Source organism: Corvus kubaryi, unplaced genomic scaffold (genome assembly GCF_017639235.1).
Source record: "Corvus kubaryi isolate FWS band 111438036 unplaced genomic scaffold, C.kubaryi_AGA036_p1.0 65038, whole genome shotgun sequence".
NCBI classification, from domain to species: Eukaryota; Metazoa; Chordata; class Aves; order Passeriformes; family Corvidae; genus Corvus; species Corvus kubaryi.
The window spans coordinates 60,518-85,415 of NW_024581713.1; the positions used below are offsets into that span (position 1 = coordinate 60,518).

Sequence of the window (24,898 nt, forward strand, 5' to 3'; positions counted from 1 at the left end):
GAGCAGCTGTTCCTATCTTGGACAAAATAGGCAGCTTTAGTTTCCTCCATCAGCTGCTGTCCCTGTGTTGGTGTGCTGGCTGAGGGTTTCAGATAACTTTCAGATTTAAAGAACCCCTGTCCTCAGCCACAGAAAAAGAAGCCTATATCATACTGTGTAGAAATCCACCTGAGATTTGTCAATATTTTTTTTTCTGGTGTTTTCCATCTCAAGATGCAGTAAGACCTCCATTCTGTAACTGCCAAAGGAGTGGATTGGAACATTTCTCTGACAAGGATCTCTTGAAGAATAAGAAGTAACAGTTAGCTCAGGTATTAATAATAAAGACTAAATTAAATGTTTTTCATTTTCGATCATGCAGAACATCCGCCAACAAATGAGTGCTGGAGAAAAGGAGTCTAGGGTCTTCTTTACTTTCTCTGTTTGGGCGGAGTTTTTTGGTTGGTTGGGGGTTTTTTATTATTGTGTATCTTTATTTTGGTTTTCCCCTCTTTCCTTTTCTTTGAGTGCAGTTTAAAAAATTGCTTTCTTTGGATACTTGAGAAAGCATGGAATGCAGAGAGACGAAGTCAGTGACATTTCTTGTCCATAGCTGGGAAATTGCTCCAGGTACTTAATTAAACAAAACACAAAAAGAGGAGGAGGACTAATTTTAGATCTTGCCCTTCAGTTTCCTCCACCACAGTTCCATTGGAACCCACAGTTTCCAGTTGGAAATCCAACCTTATTTATCCAAATTCTTTGCAAATTATTGTCTCTATTAGAAATGCTTGCATGAAGCCCATTCTCACTTTGCTGCCTGCACCCTCAATATTTGCTTTTCATGACTAGCTCTGAAGGTTTCTAATGCTTTGCTCTTCCATCTGAATTTTTTATGGCTGTGAGAGCTTTTGAAATTTCAGGTTATTTGCATGGCAGCATGTTATTTTAAAAAACATCTGGACAAACAGAACCATCATATTTATAAATGGATGTCTGTATTAAAAACAAATTTTGGCTCATAAATCAAAACCTCAGTTACCAGTCTTTCAAGTGCTCAACAATTTCATCCTCTTGTCATAGAACCATAGAATATTCTGTGTTGGAAGGGACCCTTCAGGATCATTGAGTCCAACTCCTGACCCCACAAAACATCTCAAGAATCCCACCATGTGCCTGAGAATATTGTCCAAAGGCTCCTTGAATTCTGGCAGGCTTGGGGCTATGACAGCTTCCCTGTGGAGCTTACTCTAGTGCCCAGCCACCCTCTTTATGGAAAACCTTCTGATATCCAGCCTAAACCTGCCCTGACTCATCTTCATGCTGTTCTTCAGATGATGACATTAATCTTAAGAAGAGGATTGCCCTTTGAGGCCACATCCATTTTGGTAAATGCAGGGATGTCAGCTCTGACGCAGAGTCCCCTGAGCCTCAGTTATCTGGGAGGCTGGAAGAGTGGCCAGGGCAAGTCTTGTGGAATGTTTGCCCTTTTCCATACTCATACTTTTCCATACTCATACTTTTCCATACTCAGCTGCTTGCCTGGGTGGAGCTCTAGGCTGTCCTTGCCATCTGAGCAGGAGCTTCTTGACAAGGTCATTGCCCTGCCTAACAGCTCATGCAGACTGATGTTCTGGGAGGAGCACAGTGTTACCCAGCAGCTGCAGAGTGGCCTCTCTGCAAACTCCTGTTCACTTGCAGCCCCTGGCAGGGAAATTGGGACTGAATTGCTGCTTCAGTATGGATCCTGGGAGTCTCTCTCAAGGATTTCCCTGGTAAAAGCATGACAAATGTGTCTGTAGGAGAGTGGGGAATTCTCCTTAGCTGAACTCCATGTGAGAGCAGCCACCCAGCCAGGGAGGAGAATGAAGGTAACCCAGCTGTAACACAGGAGCTGGGGCAAAAATTTTGCAGAGAGAAAGTGCATTTGTGTCTGTAAGAATGGCAGCAGCAAAGCTCAGTCTTTTTTTCTGCCCTGGTGTTCTCTCTGCTCCTTCCCCTCAGTGCATCTTTACTGCAACATTTCTTGTCTCTTCAGACCTATCAACAATATAGAAATGTCTGGAAAACTCTCCTGCTGCAGATGCTGCTTCAGCCCTGCCAACACTGGCAATGCAAAGGGATCTTGCACAGGGGAAGCCGTGGCCATAGCTGTCTCTGTTAAATATGCTGTGAACACAGATAGTCTGACAGGCTCATTAAAAGGAAAAGCTGAGTGGCAGATTGCTCCTTCCTGCTGGAATCAGACAGGAATTTAATTGAATGGTACCTACAGCAGTGGTAGGAAGCTTTTGAAATTGTAAAGTCATAGAATGGTTTGAATTGGAAGGGATCTTAAAGAGCATCTTGTTCCAACACCCCTGTTGTGAGCAGGGATACCCTTCCGCTATGCCAGGTTGCTCAGAACTCCATCCATCCTGAACTTGAACAATTCCAGGGACAGGGCATTCACAGCTTCTCTGGGCAACTTCTCACACACATAATGAGGAATTTCTTCCTAATATTTAATCTAACCTCCTCCCCTCTTTCAGTTTAAAGCCACTGCCCCTTGTCCTGTCCCCACATTCCCTTGTACCAAGTCCCTGTCCAGCTCTCTTGTAGCTCCTTTAGGCACTGTAAGAGGCTCTAAAGTCTCTCCAAAGCCTTCTCTGCTCCAGGCTGAACAGCTCCAGCTCTCTCAGCCTGTCTCCATAGCAGGGGTGCCCCAGCCTCTGTTCACCTTTATGTCCCTCCTCTGGACTCACTCCAACAGATCCATGTCCTCCTTATATTGTGAGCTCCAGGGCTGCATGCAGCTCTGCAGGTGGGGTCTCACCTGAGCAGGGCAGAGGGGCAGAATCCTCCCTCACCTGCTGCCCATGGTGCTTTGGATGCAGCCCAGGACATGTTTGGCTTTCTGGGCTGCCAGTGCACGTGGCCAGCTCATATCCAGCCTCTCACCCACCAACACCCCTGAGTCCTTCTCCTCAGGGCAGCTCTCAATCACTTCATTCCCCAGCCTGTACTTGTGCTTGGAATTGTCCATGTGCAGGACCTTGCACTTGGCCTTGTGAACTTCTGTGTTCTTGTACACAGGCACAGCTGTAAACAGTGTGCTGGCAATAAATGTTGCATTCAGGTGGACAGGGGATGGCGTGGCCACGTGTAAATTGAGTTCACACAACTCAGAGCCAATTGTGGATAAGCTGTTCAGTGCTGATGTAATGCAATTACCTAAACACTGCTGTAGGGGACAGTTCATCTGAGAGCCTGGTGCTAATGACAGATGTGACTAAAATCCATCCACGTTATCAGCTGCCTTTTGTCAGTGACTGAAAGCCATTGACATCAAACTGAGCTGGCAGCTTGCAGGACGTCAGCAAACTCCAGCAGTTTCAACACCTTGGTAAAATTACATCAGCACCTCATGATGGTGGTAGGTTTGGGCTACGCCTGTGATCCTGGCTGAGGCAAGCAGCTTGATTTCTCCCCCTCTTCTCCAGAAATAATGGTGATAATTTTGAAATTGTAGTTGGAGATGTGCGTGCTGCTGGTTGGGAGGATGTGATGCAGTGATTTGATTACAGCTAAAAAGGATTTTTTCAATCTTGTACAAACAAAATGTTACTCAGCTAGTGTAGAAATGACTAAATCTGGAAGCTGTTGACATAAATATAATGCTGAATAATGAAGATTCCTTACATTTCTCTGAGTGCTTTGTAGACAGGGTTTTTAGAAAACGTCCCTAATGGTGTTGGAGACAAGAGAAAGATTTCTCTGGTATTTTTTTTAAATCCTCTTAGGGAACATGATTATCTTCAATAAGTAATATTCTCAAAACCACATGTAATCCTAAGGGAGTGTATTTTAAGGCATATGTACTTATTTAACTCAGAACATCTCAGAATACATTCAAAACAATGGCAATCTGAGGTTAAATGTGTATTAAGTCATCTTCTGGTGCAGGATCATTTCCTTCCTTTGCTGGATGCCCACGTGCCTAATCTGTTCTTCATTTGAGTGACTCAAGCTGTTGAGCTTCTCTGGCTGCTGCTGGAGATTCTTCCTAGAACCTCTCTGCTCTTACTGGAAAACGTTCTTGTTTGTCAAGCTGGAAATCATTTCCTGATCTCCTACAGATCCTCATTTTCTTGGCTCCCCTGCTAAGGCTTCTTCCCTGATCGATTCTTTAATTTCTACAGCCTTTAAACACATGCAGATAATACTAACATTGATTCCCGTAACAGTATTAATAACAAAGCTCTTTTCATCTTACATATATGAAGCTTCCCAGCAGTACTGCAAGCCATTAAAAGTATTAGTGGCTTTATTTCATGGAGGAATAATGTCACACAGAGGAAGATTGTAAATGAACTACATAGATTTTGCTCCCCCAAAGCTTCTTTCTTCTTACCTCTTTGAGCTGTAGTTTGTGGCTTTTATTTCTAATGAATAAATGTAGAATAATACAAAGTACAGAAAAAGGGGGAGGTGATGTGTGCAGAGTTTGAAAATTACATCTGGCAAAAAAATATGCATTAAAAACCACACAATGTGGAAGACATAGAGGCAAAAAATGAAGGCGAAGGAGGACGAATTCAAGGCTTTTATTCATATTTTGATTAGGTCAGAATAAATCTGAAAACCAAAATTTGCACCCAGGTTTTCTTAAAAGGATTCACTGAAATGTTGCTGGCCAGGAAATTGCATATAAAGTCTTGCTCTCTGTGAGGCTGAGCTGCAGCATTTCCCCATGAGTTACAAATGCTCATCACTCAGAAAGTTGCACCTGCAGGTACTGCTGGAGATGATGATGGAAAGAGACAGCTTAGAGCCTTCAGCCTGGGTGTCAGCAATAGGAGTGACTGTGCCATGGGTATGCAGCACTAATCACTGGGTTTTTATTGATCTGATATGTGTAAAATTGTCCAGCATGCCCAACAGCTAGGATTCTCAGGGCACAGAAAAGGAGAAAATGTACATTACTTTTTGGGTTTGGACAATACCTGCATCCTCAGATTATACCTCACTCTGCTGGTTTTCCAGGAGAAAGTAGAACTCCTTTCTTAACAGGTTAACACTTGATTATTTCCATTTATGATGGAAAATGGAGTAAAAGAGAGAGTGCCTGGCTTTTGGGTGTAGAGCAGATGTTACAATCTTTAAAATTGCCCTTCAGCCCTGTGCTGTTGGGAATTACTTAAAAATCCCCATCTCAGCAGTGAGTTTCATTCTGAAACCAGAGTCTTCTTCACTGTCCATCACATCCTGTTCTCTGTCCCCCTGGGTGCTTTCAACCCTTATGCTTTAATGAATAATTCTCCTCAGTCCTTTTTCAAGTCGCCAGTGTTAGGTGTGAAATAAGCTAGGAATGGTAAGAACTTGCCTCAGCCCCACCAAATGCTTCCTCCAAGCTCAGTGCACTCTGGTTCATCACTGCACTGGTTTTATGCTCCTTCAGTGAGATTTTGGTCTCTCTGGTGCTTTTGTGCTCCAAGTGATCTGAATTAATTTTCTCAACTTTTCTGCACAACCCTTTATCAAAAGCTTGCTGAAGACTAGGTATGCTAATGAAAAACACATTAAAAATGCATGGCACGTGGGACAAATAACTGCTTCAGCTATAAAAATATATTAGATGTTTTCATTTGGAATATGCAGAATAGGGGAAGTCTTTCTACCACATGCTTTTGATAAAGCAGTAAACCACTAAATGCAAATGGGCCGTTGCAAATGATTAAAATGTAATGCTCCTAAATGTTTCAGTAATTAAAAATGCATCCTGTGTTCTTAGCAGTGGAGTTATTACGTGTCTTCCTGGCTTAAGTCAGTCAAAGATCTTTGCTGCATTTCCCTGGCACGTTCCTGAGCAGCAGTGCTTTCAATGTCTGCAGAATTAAACACTTGGAAGGTTGATACATTGTTGCTAGAAAGTTTTATAAAGATTAATATTTTATTGAGCTTTGAAGAAATCTGAAGCCTCCTATAAAAAGAAATTAAAGAAAAGCCTGATGATCTACTGCAGAGTTGATTTGTTAGTCTGTTTGTTTTTTAAGTCTGAATAATCATGGGATACAGTTTGTTCTGCTCTTAAATTGGATTGCATCCAACAGTACATCCTGGGCACTGACTGGATAAAGTCAGGTTGATAAATTCCCTGGTTTACAGCAGTTTCAACATCTGAAAAACAAGAGAAAGGTTCCTGGTTATCTCTCCCTCACAAACACTGCTGGGCAGAAGCTGCTGAGGGCGGACAGAAATGTGGTTTTCAGGTACCTCCTGGAGCCAGCCAGCAGCAATGGGCATCTGGGAATTGCGACACTTCCATTATTCCCTGTCTGCCTGGTGGATCTGTTCAGACTGGCTTCTAACAAGCACTGGATGCTTTTCTTCCCTGCTTTTAGACCCAGACACAGAGGTTTGCCTCCACGTCCTGCGGCTCCTGCAGTCGGTGCTCCTGGAGCCAGAGGTGTTGGCCAGGTCGGGCGCCGAGGTGCGCGAGACGCTGCCGTTCCAGCGCATCGTCGCCCTGTCCCAGAGCCGCAATGCAGAGCTGCAGGCACTCGCTAAAGAACTACTTGAGGATCTTAAAATATTTGAGTACGAAGCGTAGAAGAGCTCTACGACACCAAATGCATATGTCTTTCCTATCTTTTTATGCTGCAAGAGTTGTTGGAGATGGGCTTGACTGAAAAAAAAACCTCTGCCTAAGTTCCTCGGACAAAATCCTTTTTGGGAATTAGGTAACCCAACTAAAATCGTACTTGGGAAAATGTGTTGGGTTTTAGCTGCCCAAATAAAACCTTGGGTGATCTGGTAGAGATGGGACAGGCTTAATTTCTTTGAGCAGAATTTTATTGATAATGGGTTTCCAAAATGGTCCACGGTTATGTTGTGTATTTGCTGTCTAGATGGAGTAAAATATTCTCATTCATTGGTAACAGTTCACTGCAGTGGTAAATAATCCTTTTGATCCATCCTTAAGAATTACTGTACTGTGAGGAAAACTTTGTTGCCTTTTATAACTCTTCTGTGTCAGAATGCAGCCCAAGTTCCAGTTTTATTGTTGTTATTTCTCACCTCTCTCTATTGTAATAAAACTGAAATTCTGTAGCATGTAATGGATTCTGCTTTCAAAAATTGTATTCAGAGTCAATTTGTATTTGCAAGTCAAGCTGGTCTGTGGCTGCCAGGCATGCTAGAAACTGGGCTGTTGTTTTTAGAAAAGCCCTGAGAGGGGAAATAAATTGCTGTTGTCCGTGGTACCCAGTTGTGTGCTGAAGAGGCTAAAATGAGCTGCTGCTCTGTCGTGAGCAGCATCACATCCCCTCACAACCATGAGGTTTGTTAGAGCTTCTGAGTACAGTGTGCTCACCTCGGGGTAAATACAAACACTTAGTGCTGGGTATTGGTAGAATCTATAATGTTCTTAGAAAAAAATAGCATTCATTTCTGTGATGTCAGAAACAGAGCCAGTTAAGTGCGGCTGTTCAAGGGAGCAGCAAATGAGAAGTGCAGTGCTGTGGTAGCACCTTTTTCCATACTAAAGTTGTTACACCTCATCTGGGAACTCAATGTATTAACAAAATACAACGTGAACTTCAAATTACAGAAAACATGAAGTAAGCTTCATGGGATTTAAATATTATGATTGGCAGAGAGCGGAGGGAGACGGTTGTAAAACGTGAAATTTAAGGTACAGGGCATCTCCCTTTGGGCTGTTTGCAGAATGATGGATGTTCAGAGTTAGAAATGTAATAAATCACCTTGAAATTACTTGGCTCAGATGCTGCAGATGGTAACAGTCTGGTTTGGGGCTGTAGAATGAAGGTTAAGATAGAGAGCTCACATACATGGGTGGGTTGCATGGGGTTCTGCTGTGTCTCATTCAACACTGCGTTGAACTTACCAAGTGCAGACTTGTGGAAGGCTTTAAATCTTCAGTAAAGTGTACTTTCTTTGGATTTGTTTTCTTATCTTGCTATCCTAGTTAATCCTCCTAGAGTTTAATCCTGAAGGAATCAAAATGGTAATTGGAATATCAACTCATGAAAGTGTTTGATTTTGAGAAACACTGAAGGGCATCATCCACTTTGCATTGAATTGTTACCTGCTCACGAAGGTCTTTCATCAAACTTTGGAAGCCAGTAAATAGCAGAAAAAGAAAAAAGTAGTTCTGCAAGCAGAAAAGCTGATGGAGCCTCATGTCCTGTGGATTTGAGATATTTCTTGAAAACTTCCCTGCCCTTCCCAGCCAAGGGTCAGTGTGGTGTGCACAAGCTGGGGGTGACGCAGGTGCTCATGGCCAGGTCAGTAAACTGTGGTGAGGGGCCACTGACAAATTCAGCCTTACGAGAGGGACTGGCAGTGCAACTGCACCTCATTTCCATGTGAAATCAGGAAACAAAACAATCAGGACTGTTCATCTTAATTGTGTGTCCACTGGCATGGTCAACTATGCTCAAATAGGTGATTTGAGATACAGTTTTCCCCAGCAAACTGCTCAAATCTGATGGTAGGTTCTTTCAGTGTCTCCCAGATGACTTTATTTTCAGGTGTAGCTTGCCAGGACTGTTTCTTCAGAGCCAAATCATCAATGACCCACTGACCTTGAGAAAGTCTTTTTTCTGTACAAAATGTTTGATTATGCAAGACTGAAAAATAAGAAAAAAATCATCTAATCTGTGAAATACAGTGTATATTTAAAAATACTAGAGAAGAAAAGTATCAGAAACATCAGAGAAGAACCTGTGTCAAACAGTTCTCTAAGAAAGTCTGTGTATTTTCCCTTAGCGTACTTTTTCTAGGTGTTCACAATTAATTGAGTGTATGGAAAAGAAGAAGACAGCATTTGAGAGAAACTTGTTATCACAGGGAAACAAATTCATAATACTTCTTGATTTGGGGAAAAAAGTGTCAGTGCAGTCACACGGTGCTGAAGCAAGGTGAGTGGGCAGAAGCCAGGGATAAGCCTGACCCTTTAACGTTCCAGAGTGTTAGAAATGTTCAAGGTGTCTCATACTTAAATGTTGTAGTGAAATGAAATGGACATTTGGAGTTGCAGGTTGCATGATGGGCTGTTAGGTCATTCTGCTGTTTTTCAGGTTCCTTCCTTCCCTAATCCCCCATTTGATGGAGCCAGGGACCAGCCCCTCCTGGTCTAGGGCTGTGTACAATTAGTTGAACCTTTGTGCTGTGGAGTGAAGCCTTCAGCTTTCCACACAAGAGTCTGTTATACCCCATGCATACTCTTGGACACGCCATGGTGGGACTCTCCCAGACTTTGGCATCTGTCATAAAGTACTGATCTGTTCTTCCTCATCAGCAGCATCAATGCCTTCTTTACTGTTCCTTTTTCCATCCTAACATAGGTGGGAATCTCATGCCATTGGCTGTAGAGGAAGCTGCAGTGACTTGTTGAGACGAGATGCCAACTATTTAGATGACTGAAATTAGATGAGGTGAATCCTACCCTTTGGTGTCTATTTTGCAATAATAGACATGAGCAAGCTTTCAGATTGTCCTACTGTTTGCAGACAGCATTTTATAATTTTGTGTGTTGATAAGCTTGAGAGATCCCTGTTGGAAGAGACGAGTGTCTGAAGGCCTAATTTGTCTTCTTGTGGTTAGTACTGGAAATTAGGCCATTAAGTAACTGTGGATCTCCTTTGAGTCCCCCTGTCCCCTGAAAGACATCTTTTTTTGACAGGTTATGAGTAAAAGAAAGTCTCTGAATAACAGAAACTCTGAAAACTCAGAGCGTGCCGAAGCTTTATGTATGAAGTTGAACAATGGTTGGCACACAAGACACAGTATGACACAAGGAGCTGCTGCAGTTAAAGACTGGTCAACAGATGCATTGTAAATCTCAGCTCTTTTTTTTGCTTCAATTTGCTTCATTCTGAAACTCTGGACCATTAGGAGGCTTTATTGGTTTAAAATCAAGAGTTCAGCCTGTGCTGTAAAAAACACTGGCTTGGAGTGTTGCTTTTGCTGGATCCTGTTGAAAAGTTGGAATTCTTCTGTAGTAATTGATTAACTGAAGTACTTAATTGATTAACTGCATTACTTAATTGATTAACTGGATCGTTAGCTTGCAGGAGTAAAGGGGGCTCACACAGTCAAAGCACGAGTTTCAGTAGCTGTGTTCAAAGTCCAGAGTTACTCCAGCTTTGCTATTTCCTCTGTTACACAATCTGAGAGTTTCAGTGGAGGAGAAAACGTGATTTTGGTGTTGCTTTGAGATTATCAGTTACTCCAGACTTAAACCCATATAACTGAAAGTAAAATTTGACTCTTGGGCTAAGCTGCCTCAAAAGATGAAAAATCTGTTTTAACAACTTGTAGAAGAAAGTTCACAGTATCAGCTGCACAATTAAAAGTGAACTTGGCTCCTTTCATTCTGTATACACTGTACAGAGCCCTGGAATGATGCCTGTTTGCTGATGCTCCAGGGAGATACTGGCTCTTCATAGTTGGTGCTGGTGGTAAATTAGATGCAAATGAAAAATAAATGAGGATCCCCTAAAACTTACTTTGTGCAGCTTAAGAAGTTTAGCTGTGTAATGTGCTGCCCCATCAGTTCTTCGTGTGGTATCTCAGGCCAGTGTTTGGTCTGGAGCACGAGCTGGCTGGAAAGAAACTGGCAAACCTCAGTAGAGGAAAGCAAGGCCCCTGGTGGCTCTGTGCCCTGTGCTGAGGGACAGGCATGGCAGCAAGAGGGGCCTGGCATCTCTGGAGGGCACTGTGAGAGCTTGGGTGGGAACAGCAAGCAGCTGTCCTGAGGGAAGGTGGTGTTTGGTTACATGAGGGCACTGGCCCATTCCCAGCACTCAGGAGAATGGCAGTGAACTGGAGTTCAAGGCACATCATCCTGTTCTGGTTGCTTAAGAGAGGGAAGTAAGTCCCTTTTAAGGAAGAATGGGAGGAAGAATGGGAAATGTGACAATTTGGTCTTGTGGCCACAAGTGAACTTTTAGATGATTCAATTTCAGCTGGTGGCACCAGTCACTTGCATGCTTCTTTGAGTTATCATTTGCGCTTGTGATATGTGCTGATTAGCACAAATTGGACTTCAGAATTGATAAGATTTTACAAGTCTTGCAAATACTGTACGATTCATCTCCTCTACTGCCTTCAGTCCTGCGAGGATGCTGGAGGTGAGGAGACAGGAGTTTTCCTGGGGAATAAGGAACCTCTTTTTTGCTCTGTTATCCCTGCCCAGTGCTTGTACTACAAGTTATGAGCTATGCAAAGCATGGCTGCACCTTCATTTCTCTTCATAGCATCTCATTTGCATCTGCGTATGGCCATGTCTGTGTTGTTTGGAATTTTCCTGGTTTGTATGCAGGAACTTTTGCAACTGCTGTTTGCTGCTTGAATACGTGAGTTCCAAGTTACAGCTGATAAAAAGTCATTAGCGAGCTCGAGGTTGTAGAGATTTAAACTTCTCCAATGCTTTACGATGACCTTTACAACCTATAACTTGCTCAATCGGAAACCTTGAAAAGACTTTGACCAAATGATAGTTGCACATGTCATTTATGGGAACTATAACTTTTACTGTGGGTGTGACTGCAGTGAAAGCACTTCAAATTCCAGCTGCTCAGTGCTTCCCAATGCACATGTTTGTCTGTGCTGTTGGGCTGCAGGTGGGAGAGGCAGCAACCACTGAGGGCAGGGGCTGAGGAGGGGAAGGGGTTGTGTGACCTGGGGTGGATGGAGAAGGTCAGCCCCGACTGAGCTGCCTAAGTGGCTTTTGTGCCACATGAGTCTTGCTTTGAACTTGTATGGAAAGTTTGAGTCTTCCTTTGAGGCAGGGGATTGGGTTGGGTGTTAAGAGAGCAAGTGAACTGCTTGAAGCTCTCTGCAGAGATAAATCCCTCCTTGCTTCTGTAGCTGTATTGCCACCAGGGTCAAATAAAGTGCAGCAGTCACCCTGTACTAGCACAAAACAGAGAATGGAAAATTGCAGAAAAAAAGGCCCAGTTCTTGGATCTGCACACCTTCCTCCTGAGCAGGATCCATAGTGTCCAGAATAAGTTTCACAGAATCCCAGATAGCTTGGGTTGGAAGGGACCTTAAAGATCATCTCGTTCCAACCCCCCTGGCATGGGCAGGGACACCTCCCACTAGACCAGGTTGCTCAAGGTCTTACCCAACCTGGCTTTGAACACTGCCAGGGATGGGGCTTCCCCAACCTCACAGTAAAGAATTGCTTCCTAATATCTAACCTAAATTTCCTCTCTTCCAATTTGTACCCATTTCCCTTTGTCCTATCACTACAGTTCCCAACAAAGAGTCCCTCTCCATCTTCTCCATTCTCAGGCTGTGCCTGCTGCCTGAGAGTGGGCCAGGAGGCATTGCTGAGGGGGAGTGAAGTCTCTGAGGCTGCTGGGGGCAGGGTTGACCAGGTTGGGGGCAGGATTGACCAGGTTGGGGGCAGACATGCCCAGGGTTTCAGCAGTGCTCCAGGCTCTTCTCCCAGCAGTGGGGCAGCATGTTTCTGCTCAGGCTGGGGGGCACTGGGCTACATGGTCCTGAATGTGTCCTGAGCTGCCTGACTTCGGAGAGGTGACCAAAAGCACCAGGGCCTTGCCTGTGCCAGGAAGTGGTGATGGCATTTTGTGGGATGCCTTTTCCAAAGAACAAACCTGGTGGCCAACCTGAAGGGCAGCCAGCCACTGTAAACCCAAGTGCAGGCTCTCCTGCTGGCCTCCCTGTGGGTCCCCTGGCAGCCCTTGCTGACCCTGGAGTGTGTCAGCAGAGCTACTTGCAGGGAAAGCAGGACTTCTACGGGATCTGTAACAATGGACCCACAACATGGGTGGGCAGGTGGTTACCTCTGCTTTGCATGTGCAGACTCTCCATAGGGCTTGCAGGCTCCCCTGCAGGCACACACAGAAACACCCATGCTCCTGTCACTGTATTCTGCACGGCCCGGCTGGGTGCAGCTGCATTTTGGGAAATGCAGTGGATGCATCGTCCCGTGGCTGGTGCAAAGGGACACAGAGCTCTCTGTGCGCTCGGAAATCGTTCAGCAGCAAGAAGCTACCGATAGCCACTGCTCTTCCCAAACACCCTCTCTCCCCTTTATATTGCAGCGGCTGTTTTTTCCTAGGGATTTTCACGAACATCATTACTGCCCTGGTGCAGCAGGAGCGTGATCTCTTTGAGACAAGAGCGGCTGAGTGCGGTGAGTCACCCACATTCCAGTAAGGAAGCCCCTTCAGGAAGCCTCTCTAGCAATGATCCTGCTCAGCTCTAACAATGCTGACGGAGTGTAACACTGCCCCGGAAACCTTTAGAGATTGCTTGTCAGGCACAGCCAGTGTCTCCAGTGCCCAGGCAGCTCAGCCAGCAGCAGACAGATCCTGGGTAAGGAAGCCAAGGGAAAGGAGGTGCCCTCTTGGCTGTAAATGGCAAGGGGCCAAACGGTGCTGGAATAATTTCATGAGCACTGATGGCAATCTGGAGCACAGTCAGAAAAAAAGGGATGGCCTCTGGGGATCCTGAAGTCAGCTGAAAAGCTGAGCTGCTAGAAACAATAGTGCTGCTGTCAGTGGCCGAGGGAGAGGCCAGGTTTCAAGGGCAGATGACAAGCATGAGAGCACTGAGGAGGGAGCTGCCACAGAGCCTCTAACGAAAAGCGTTTGGTATCCCACAAGCTTTTGTCCCCGCAATGACACACATTGCTCAGGAGCGAGAGAGGGAGAGAGTGCATTTGCCATTAATTTTTAATTGTAATGGAGTGTTCTGTAGTGATAGGAAGCTTCTACTGTACAGGCTGTCTATGGCAAGGGTTGACCCACTGGCAACCTTCTCACTGATAAAGGTGGCACAAGAGGAGAACAGAGGGAAGGACAGGAAAGTGTTACTAAGGCACTGCTATAATGCCACCACAAAAACCGGAGACATTACCACACAAACTAAGCATTTCCTCTGAAGTGCCCTGCTGCTATTAAATTTTAGTTTCTTAGACCTGCATTTCAGTTTCTGTGGGCACAAGAAGATTGTACAGCTTCTGCTCCACTGGTGGCCAGGAGATGTTGTCTCCATGGCTCCTGCTGGGGCAGGAGATGCAGCCCTGGGACCTGAGATAAGCTGCTGGGCTTATCTGGGACTCAGGCGATATGGATTCAGTTCCTTGTGCAGTCACAGACCTCCTGTGTACACAGGAAAGCCACATGGAGCAAATTTGCTGAGGGGCTGGGCTTCTCTTGGACCATTCCTGATTGCAGAGGGAGTATGCTGGAGTGTTCAGTCCTCCAAATCAGTTTCCTGCTTTGGTTCTCTTTTCATGTAACTTTCCTCCTTTCTGCCTTGGTCTGACCATTTTTACTTGGATTGCAAAAGGCTTTGGGGTAAGTAAGTAAAGTGTGTGGCAGGCACAGAGAGGATAATACCACAGTCCAAGTAATGACTGGCTGAGGGAAGGAGAGGAGGGAGCCTGAGGTGTGGAGGATACCCAGTCCTGCTCCCAGCTGGTTGTGTGGCTGTGACGTGGCTTCTGCTGTCCTCATAGTCCTCCTGTGGCACTGACTGAGACCCCTGCAAGCTGCTAAAAGGACCCATCTTAAGTCCTATGAGTCCTTTCCAGCCTAGGAGATGTTGCTCCTGCCAGAACAGAGAGAACCTCGTGGAAAAGGAGACCCTGGGTTTGCTGCTCCTGCCTCTCTGCAGCCCAGGTTGTTGACAGTAGTCTGAATTTGTGTGAACTCTCTTGGGCTCATGCTATGAAAGCTCAGTGTGGAAGGAGCCAAAAGGAGAAGCTCCTCTATTGCCCAGGGTGTTCCTGCTTTCACCACCATAAATTATGGGAGGGAGAATTTCTCCAGGTTTGTGCTCCTCTGCCTGTCCAGGTGGGAGACTTCTAAGATCCTAAATGAGGATCCAAAGATCCTAAATTAAATGCTAAAATCCTAAATGAGAATGAAACAATCCCTTCTGGAAATCTTGAGGGAAGACAAAAGGACAAAGGGCATTCTGGAACTAGGAGGAAGAGAAAAAAGACGCTTGCTTCCAAGGACTCAGCCCTTAAGCACAGTGACGTAGAAAGAAGGAGATTCTGTTTACAGAGGAAGCGAGAAAGGAAATGGGGGTGGGGGAGGGATAAGAAGTTACCCAAGGAAAGCTCGTCCTTTGGGACAGGGCAGAGAGATGGGTCTGTTCCCTGGGGAGCTCTCCCAGGAGCAGAAACCACTGTCAGAGGCTGCACTGCCTGTGGGCCAGGCTCTGAGGAGACCTGAGTGTGCTGCTCTCTCATTCCTGCTGCAGCACAGGCAGAGCTGGCTCCCTTCCCTCCCCTGGGGGGATCCTGGCTGGGTGCTTTTGGAATACCGAATCTGTTCATTCTTGAAGAACTCAACTTCCCTGGAAAATAAAAAGTATAGTCAAGGAGCAGGTAACCTAAGATTTGAAGTGTGTCTTAGAAACTGGAAAATGTCCCATGTGTTTTGTTCCTGCTGCTAGTGGGAGCCTGGAGAAGCTACTTGAGTCCACAGCATGGTTCTGCCTGTGGATCAGCATCTCCCAGGCCTTCAAACAGGCACAGCCTGTGTTACTGCTGCCCCTGCACCTCATCCCCCTGTAAGGTCTCAAAATGTTCCTTCCTTCCTTCCTTTCACAAGGAGTAACCTCCCCATCCTGCTGAGCCGCTGGTTTCTTTGGACAGTGTGTCTGATCAGCTGGCAGCAGGGAAGCTGCAGTGATGCTACCCCTGAGGGGCTGCAAAGCCTGTCTTAACCAACCGGGCTCCTATTTCAGCTTCTCTGCATCAGCAATGAGCACGGATTGCAACAAGGGAAGGGGAAGGGAAAACAGCAGCAACAGGAACCAGAGTGCTGTCTAAAGCTGCCTGGCCTGTCTTGAGCAACTCAGCTGTGGCAGGGTGCCTTCTGTCTGCCCTGTGGCCACAGCCTGCAGAGAGGAAGGCAGGCAGACAGGTGAGTGCTGTGAGCTTCTGTTTATCCAGACCCTCTCCCAAGGGCTCACTGTGGTTCCCTTCCTTCCTCTGCCCTGCAGGGGATGCTTTGTTTTTTTTACCTTGAAAATCTCACTGTCCTTGAATTCAGAATAGTAGCCAAGGCCAAGGATACAACAACAGGGACAGGGCAGAAGGTCTTATAGTCTGATGATGGGAATATTTTTGCATTTCTTGCCCTTTTTACTCTTTTCCATAAAGACAAACATCTTCTTCTGTTCTGCTCTCTTTCCTCCCATGGCCATTAAGCACTGGAAGATGTGTATGAGCCTTTGTATTGGAAAAGGCTGGGAACTGCTGTGTTGGCTGAGATAGAGCTGTCTCTTGTCAGCAGCACCTGATCCTGGTCTGATTTGGAGTTGTGTGATGGGCTTGCAGAAAGCACCTTCAGCATCATGCCCTGCCAGCTATGAACTGCAGGGCTTCAGGAGCCAGTGCCACAGCGGGCCAGGACAACGTCAGCAATGAAATGCTACAGCAGTAGCACCTACTATGTCCTGTGTAACAGAATTTCTGCCCAAAGCCAGAGCTAACGTGCAGCTGAGCAGCAGGGGAGCTGTGTGCAGGCAGCTGGCTGGGTTCAGGGGTGACTCAGCCTGCTGAGCATGTGTACCCTCTGATCTGGTCATTTCCCACCTCCTGCTTGACTTCTCTATCTTACAAAAATATTTGAAGAACTAACTGAAAGTATGTGCTCGACAGCGTGACGCAGGGTAGGGGTTTTTGTGAACATCCCAGGTTTTCTCTTGAAAAAACCAATGTGGAATGTTTGGGGGGAAAAAGTTGGATTAGGTTTTATTCTTTCTCTTTGTTCTCCTTTGCAGTGTAAGACTTACAATACAGAGCAAAGCCAAGAGCACAAAAGGACAGAAATGGGAATTTGCCAACAGAGAACTGAAGTAAAACGTAACCTCAGCATTGATGATGTCATTTTCCAGATGAGAAGCACTGAAGCTTGGCATTCCCAAGCCATTACAAACGCTCTGCTCCTCACCTATCACTTAGGCAGAGCCAACCCCATGTGGGAGCACTGCAAAGCAATTCTCTGCCTGTGCTCCTGCTGTACCAAGGATTCTGCATTTGCCAGTGCATCCCAGAGTGTTTCTCTTGGCTCATGGGGCTGGAATGCCCTGGAGTTCACTCCCAGGCAGTTAAAGGGAAACTTGCCTGTCCTTCCAGGAAAATATCAGTGGGAGATTTTGAAAACTGGTTCTTTTCCCACCTTCTCTGTGCAGACCAGCAGCTCAGGGCATCACCATTGCCCTTGGCCACACCAGCTAGTGGAATTTCCCTGGGCCAGAGTCCTTCTAGGTGGAAAGGCAGTGGGGTAAGGATGAAACCTGTGTGACTGCAGAGAAGACAGTTGCTGGTGAGAAATCCACCTTTTCATGGCCACATTTTTCCCAAGACCTGGCTCCTTAGAGTTTTTCATAGTAGGTAAAAATATGTCCCTGTGCAAGGAGTGCAAATGGGCTTCTTGCACCTCTAAAGTGCCTCTCCCTGCAGGTGAGGAAGAACTTGAAGGCTTCTGTAGTGTATCTCAGGGAGGATGTGCCACTGATCCTTGCTCCAGCAGAATTAATATTTGCTTCATCTATTTAGAGATGAATAGAAAATTCCACCAGCTGCCATCTCCGAGGAGCACTGTGGAAGGGTATGGTTAAAATCCAGCATTATGTGGAACTCCTGGGAAGGCATCTCTCTCCTAATGATGACATTTTTAAAAACACTCTAAAGGTTTGATCTTGGTCCCATTGGGCACTTTGCCATAGATCTTAATGGCTCTGTGGCTGATCTCTTAATCTCCAGTGCACCTGTGCAAACTTGACAGTTTATTGCAATTTCATGCTTTTTGGAAATCGTCTCACACTAATGCCATCAGAGAGAGCAATTTTTAAGGTCATTAGCTCAGGACATAACAAATAAGTACTGAGAGAAAACAATCTGCAAATGTCATATTTGTTTAACACACAAAGTAGCTCCTGAAGAGCAGTTATCCTTATGTCTAGAGACAGCATGAAAATTGCATTCTGTGGCTTGAAAATGTGGGTCTGTGGAAAGTGAGAAGAGTATATATGACAGGGCTGTTTATCTTCACTATTCTCTTCCCTATCTCCTCATTGTTCCCCATGCATCTGTTGTTTGACTTGTCCAACAATATTCTTAAATTTTTGGACTACAGACCAGGGCTCAAGGAATAAATAAAGACCTTCAGGTTCTGCTGCTGAGATTTTGTAACAGGTTTTTTTTTGTTCGGAGGATAAATAGTACGTTCTAACTGCTATTCCCAATAAAAGGAATTGTGGTGAGTGGGAAGTGTTATCCCTTCTCCACATCAGTATAAAAGACAGGCCCACTGATGTAACCCGATGTAAATGCTCTCTGAAGAAAAAAAGGCAGAAAGAGGTGAAACTTGTATCAACTGAATCAAGCCTGTACCATCAATAACTACTGTTTGTATTGTGTTATGATTCCCTGGATAGAGGCTTTGTCCTCTCTGTCACCATCTACCCTTCCTCTCTCCCATTCTCAGCACAGGATCCACTTCCCAGCAGTGCAGGAGCATCTGCCTGTGAGACATCACAGATTTAATGATTTAAAAGAAACCCTGACTTTTTTCTGGGTAATTTTTGGAGTATCTGTGGGAAGTCACTTACAGTGACTTTCCTGTTGGTGAGACTTGAAGAGAGGGACCAAACCCTCAGCTCCTGAGATGGATATTTAGTAAATACTCACCCTGCCCTGCTTTAGGCATCTGAGTTGATGTATTTGCTAGCTCTACAAAGACTGACTATAGCCCCAAGTGAGTAATTCGAAACACCCAAGTGTTTCTTGGTTTATACACTTGGCTTCCTAGGGATTAAATACAGTGGTGTCCAAGATAAATGGGGTGAAATATGCACTGCTTTATGTGCTACAGGAACACCAGGCTATCAGCAAGCCCAGATAAGCTTCAGTAATGGATAATTATTACAAGGCATTGTGTCACACTTGGGTTAAGCATGGCAAGAATTTCCCCAGTGTTAGAAGATGTCAGTGTTTGCTGAAAGTATGTACATTTTTCTTGCCTGCTTAAAATATTTGTTTGTTCATTCTGGAGTAAGTTAACACTGTAAATTTACATTTTACAATGTAAACATGAGTCCACTAGCTAGTTTTTCTTTTTTTGGCCAAGTTTCTTTAAATATTAGCAACATGTTTAATGGTTGCTTTATTCATTTCAGTTTCATACATTCCTCTAATTAATCTTGTAACTCATCAGGGTGGTTGAGGCTTGAAGCAGGGCTTCACTCCCGTTATGATGACGTCTGTTTGCTTTTATCAAGCCCAGTGACTCAGTTTCAATTGATTTGTACATCCAGAGTTTCAGCCACTCTAGGGTGTAGATGCAATTTCAAATAAAGAGACACAAACTGAAGTGAATATAGAAATGCTGTTGGTTTCATCATGGCAGGGGATTCGGCCTCTTTGAAAATTCAGCTTCTGCAAAAGGCTTGAAGTTTTGTTCAGAGGAAGTGTGAAATGCCAGGATTTGCTGTTCGAGTGGCAAGTGCAAGAAGTCAAAACCTTCTGGATGCTGAACGACACTGCCCTAACTCACCTCAGCAGCAACACAGACATTCCCACCCAAAATGTGCAGTTGATCAGCACTGAGGCAACAGCAAGGGCAGTTCTTCCACAAGCAGGTTGTTTCCATGTGGTGGGACTGTGCAGACAGGCACAGCTCTATCAGGTGGAATCACAACCCATGAGCCAGTCCTGTCTCCAGCAGGGAACACCACTGGAGGCTCTCAGGGAAAATGCTGAAAGTCTGGGGAATAGGTACTTTTCTTATGAAGAGGAGGGCAATAGAGCACTTGTTCCTGAGCCCTGTTGTTTGCTCTGGAGCATGAGCTGGCCCCTTGGCTTTTGACAAACATTCCTTGGCCACTGCCTCACACTTTGCCAGGAGAAGGCACTGTGGTGTCTCTCCTGCCCCACAGCAACCCCCACCATCATGGCCAGTGTGAGGGGCCAGCCTGCCCCTGATCTGTGCCACACAGCCCTCAGCAGGGCCTTGTGGAGTCCTGCCAGGAGGCACAGGAGTCTCTGTTCCCTGCCTGGGCCCACCTCTGCCACACCACTGCCTGTTCCCATCCCATGACTTGGTGATGGAGCAGCTCTCTCCTTTAAGGGGGTGCTGTAGATGCTGAGGAAGTTTGTGTGGATCCAGGAGGAGCTTAGACAAGTTTGTGGAGAGAAATCCACTGAGCATCACCAGAAGGGTTATGGACATTGCAGCTGGCTCGGGAAATCCCTGGGACACTGGTGGTTTTAGGCCAAAAGGGCATTCAGGAGAGGCACCAAGTTCAGCTTCCCTGTTCATGGTGGGCCAGGGGAGCTCAGCCAGGCTGTGCTTTTGCACTGTGGCGTCTTTGGCAGCACAGCCAGTGGTGGATGCCCTCAGCTTCTCACCTGTGGCTCACCTGCCTCCTCTTGTGCTGCCCACCTGCTTTTGGCCAGTGCTGCCAACACACCTGAGCTACATCAAACCGCAGGGATTCTTTGCTGTGGGTATTCTGTGCAATTTCCCTACTTGCTTTTCTGCTGGATCCATTCCCTAAGCCACTTCCAAACGTGGCCCCACAGACAGCGGTGCTTGGTGGTGTGAGGGGATGGCACAGGGGACAAGAAGGGAGGGCAGTGTCAATTGTCTGAACCAGAATTGCTGCTGATGGCCTTGTATTGTGTAACCACGGCCTGTTAGTGCTGGTGCCCTTGTATCCACAGGAACCTTTGCAGCTGAAAGCTCTGCTGGTGGCAGCAGCTCTCTGGTAAAGTCAGGAGAAGAGTTTAATTTGCAGCGGCAAGCAGTGATTTTAGAGAATATCCCATAGCTCCAAATATTCCACATCAATCCTACCCAGCCTGAGAACAGGTTGCTGTCCTGTGCCAATGAGCTCTGCAGGCTGCCAGAGCTGTGCTGCATCATTTGTAGTCCTACAGGTACAGACCTGAAAAAATATTTTCTCTTTCTCACAGTTCACATGAATAAAGCTAACAAAATGCTCCCCAGCTTCCCCAGCTTATCCTCCACTGCCGTTTTTCCAGATTTGAATCCAAGGTTTTTAAAATCCCTGTGGCTTTTTAAAAATTTAATTTCTCTGTTAAGAAAGAAAGAAAGAAAGAAAGTAGAAAATATATACCTACATATGTATAGGCATGTGAAAATACGTTTGTATGTAACTGCTGAGAAGAGTAAGTCCTGCTGTCATAACAATTTTAGACAAATGATTCTGTGAAAAGCAAAGAACAACACATCAGTGGAAGAAATGCTGGTATAAAACAGTTGCTCAGATTCCTCTTTGAGCTCTGATTGCTGTGCAGCTTTCTGGGAATTCAGTGTAGCCGGAAACTCAGCTTATGGGTGGCAGTTTATGGCTCAGAACAGTCGCTCCAAATGTGTAGCTGGACTGGTAAATTTGCTCCCATATAACGCAGGGATTTTTCAAGTGCTGAGTGCAGCCCCTGCTGCTCACAGATCCTCCTGTGTGTCCTGTGGAGACCACAGCAATCGACACACAGCACATGAGAGCAATCCTGCATGGACTGTGTATCCTGTCTATTGTACACTGCCTGCATGTCCCCTTCTGCAGCCTGACATGCCGTGATTCATTGACTCTTCAGGGCAAAATTTCCCTCTGGAAGTCGAGCAGCTTTCTGTGCCTCCAAAATCACCAGTCACTCTGGAAACCTGAGAAGTAGCTCGCTGAGGAAAACACAAATGTAGGTCTGATGTGTTTGTTGCACCTGAAAACCCCAAACCAAGCAGCTGCTTGCTGTAGCAGTGGTGGGCCCGGTGTAGGGGGACGGGGTGGGACTGACATCCTGGCAGTACATTCCTTGCTGAATTATGGGCCTGAGGCAGAGACCTCATTTTCTCCAGATGACTCTCAGGAAATACCCTCCCCATCAGCTATTATTGCTTAAATAATAGGGAGGGAAGTGCAACCGAGCTGTATCTGAGGTACTCCACAGGGCACATCCCAAATCTGGTACAGGGCAAGGCAGCTGAGACAACTGATTGTAAAGTCACTCAGTGGGCGTATACAGTTCTCTCTTTGCCCCAGAGTTATGAGGTCATGTGGAAAAATACAGATACTTGTTTAGAAATCGGTAATGCACTGAAAAGAAACGTTACAAAATCTGTTCCTGGTCAACATTTGTGCATAGATCTGACTGCAGTGATGGGGCCTCTAGGTAAGAAAACATGCGTACAAATGTTTGCAGGATTAGAATTTTAAATGTTAGGTTTCCAGAAAGTGCAGTCCAGGAAGGGAAAAGCCTGTCGAGGGAGAGGTCTGCTGGGATTTGATTTATGAACAGGACATCCTGCTTAGTTCTGAGATCTTGCAGATACGATTCTAGTGAGGCCACTGGCTTATTGTGATGGCAAAGAAAAGGAGCTCACCCTCTCCCTTGTGTGCCAAAGGCACTCAAACCTGTCTGGGCATCGTATCAGTGCTAAACATTTGGCATTTTTTATCATGTTTCATCACCACTGTTTACTGACTGATGTTAAAAATGCACGGCATGTGTGCAGCTCCCTGCTGGGAGGCTGACATGGCTGTCATTAATTAGTGACATGCTGTCATCTGTGCAGCTAAGATCAGCATTGATTCCATGACCCAGCCGTAGATGACTGGCCAGAAAGTCAGGGCAAAAGGCAGGGTGAGGTAGAGCTCTTCAGAGAGCCTGAGGAGAGGTAGAGTTCTTAGGAGGATATTTCCCAGTTCTTCTGGATCCCTGCAGCTGCAGCTGCATTTCCCACAGGCAGTGACATGGGTCTAACTCAGCCTGTGCACTCAGATTTCCTCTGTGTGGGAACCAGGGTGCAATGGGGGTGTGGGGAAGGATCACTCCCACATCGTTCTCTAGTAGGAGATAAGAGACATCCAAGACATGCTCTGGGGCAGTGATGTTGACACATCTTTAGAAAGCTGCTTTGTTCTCTGGGATGCTCCAGCCATGGAAGGGTTGGCTGCCAGAGGCTGCCTGAAACTGTCCCCTGGTTTTGGCTGGAGCTGCAGCACTTCAGCGCCTCAAGCTACTTCTCTGCTTCTTAATTAAATGATGCCAGGGCACAGTCCCACACATTAAGGCTGAGTCATCTGTACTGTCCAAAGCACATCTGTGGTCCTTCAGATGTTTCCCAGGCATGGTTTGGAAGCCAGCAGAGCCTGGAGACCATTCTTGGTAGACATTTGAGATGAAACTGCCTTATTTTGGCCAATAAGGAAGTTCAGTAGACTGGAAGCATCTCATGCTGGCTGGCCTTGGTGCCAGAGGACAGACCTGGGCACGTCTGATACATTTTATGGACATGGTCTGGGCATCTCCATCCGCCTGTTCTTAGGATAGAAGGCTCTTCTGTTTACAGAGTGGTTGGAAAGGATTGTGTGGTGCTTTAAAGGTCAGTGCTGGAGCTGGCTGTTCAACTCATAATACAGTGTAGCTTGGTGGGAGCTGGTATGGAAGGAGCTCGGTAAATTCACTTGTCTGGCTGCTTCCTCATACACCAGGGAAGGAAATATCTGAATTAGAAGTGGCTAAACTGTGCTTACCTGTGTTTCCTTCTGGCCTTCTGACCACTGACAAAGCTAACTTTTCACCTTGTTTTATTTCTCATATGTAATTTATTCACCTCATTCCTTTCTACCTGGCCCCATGACCCCCACAGATTAGTGCTGAATCTTGTACTTCATTGGACACTGCAGAAAATCTCAAACCCACCCTGCTGTCAGTGGGTTATTGGGAGGCATAATTCATCCAGCTGCAGATGAACAGAAGAGTCTTCCAGGCAGAGTTTCCTCCCTACCTCATTCATTACCTTGTCACTGGCTGAATCCCTGCAGTTCATCTTCGTGCTTTGTCGTTTTCCTGGGAGTCCTGGCACTTCACTTTTACCTCCAGACAAAGAGAGACCAAATCAGAAACCCCAAGCACATGCCCCCTAGCTGCCTTCTGGAGCTCTCTCTGTCTTCCCGTTGCCAGGGTCCAGTTATAGCTGTGTCACCTCTGGAATGAAAAAACTCAGGGTGGGTCTGGCTACCCACAGTTTTCACTTGGAAATCCCCCGTTTCTAACCTTGTAAGTAGCCCTGAAGGTATGTGGGGCTGCTAAAATTAAGAGTCTGACCCAGGACTGGGACAGGTGACATGACAGCTGCAAAGTGGCCTTTGCAGAGGTTGTTAATCTGACGAAGGGTGATTGAGCTGTGCCAGCCACACACGCACATCACAACTGCGGCAGTGCCTGCTGGGGATGTGATCAGAGACCCTGCCTCAGTGCAGGGACCCCTTCCCAGGGCTGTGTCCAACGTGGGCACAGCCTCAGCTGCGGGGCCATGTGTCGGGGAGGTGGCAAATCTGGGTTTAGAGCACTCTGTCCTGGGCGAAAGAGCACTGCAGCCATGTGACGCAGAGTGCTTCACAGATAGAACATTTCTTGGCTCAGTCAGAGAGGTGTGAAAAATTCAAGCTGGTGTTTGCACTGCTCTGTCCCTTCAGGGGTCTTGACTCTTCCCCAAGATTATGCTCAGTCATCCCATCTCCTTTCCCTTCTCAGCTCTCTGGAGCCATGGCTGCAGGAGTGGCCCACGCTCTTTAAGCAGGTTTGTGCTCATACACACCCCTTCTTCCACTCAGGTGCTCCTCTGACTCAGGTAATTCCTTGCTGCCAACTGCCTTGTGCCAGCCTCCTCTGCAGCCCAAAACTCAGCTCTCCTGCCACTTGGCCTCATTATACTCAAATTCTGGAAAACCAAATGTTGGCACAGGGGTGCAACCCCCCTTTGCTTTTAAAGCTCCAAATGGAGCTTCACACAGTGAATTGGGATGGGGTAGATCCTACCAGGGAGGCCATGTAAAAAACCCTGTGTCCCCAAAAGTGGATGCACTGGAGAGAGGGTGGATGAGA

At 46.1% G+C, this 24,898-nt stretch overlaps 1 protein-coding gene across 7 annotated transcripts in view; it reads left to right on the plus strand.

The window, feature by feature from the left end:
• Nucleotides 1–24,898, plus strand: part of LOC121672917 (heat shock factor 2-binding protein-like) — a 58,817-nt gene that overhangs the window by 24,510 nt on the left and 9,409 nt on the right. For 5 of the 7 annotated variants that reach the window (XM_042045836.1, XM_042045831.1, XM_042045829.1 and 2 more), the window contains one exon: nucleotides 6,363–7,079. The exons of 1 other annotated variant lie outside the window; for it this stretch is intronic. In XM_042045836.1, coding sequence (XP_041901770.1) covers nucleotides 6,363–6,528 — 166 coding nt within the window. In that variant the 3' untranslated portion in view covers nucleotides 6,529–7,079. Of the gene's footprint in view, nucleotides 1–213; nucleotides 312–6,362; nucleotides 7,080–24,898 lie in introns of those variants that run through there. One more of the 7 variants, XM_042045835.1, reaches the window with a different exon arrangement.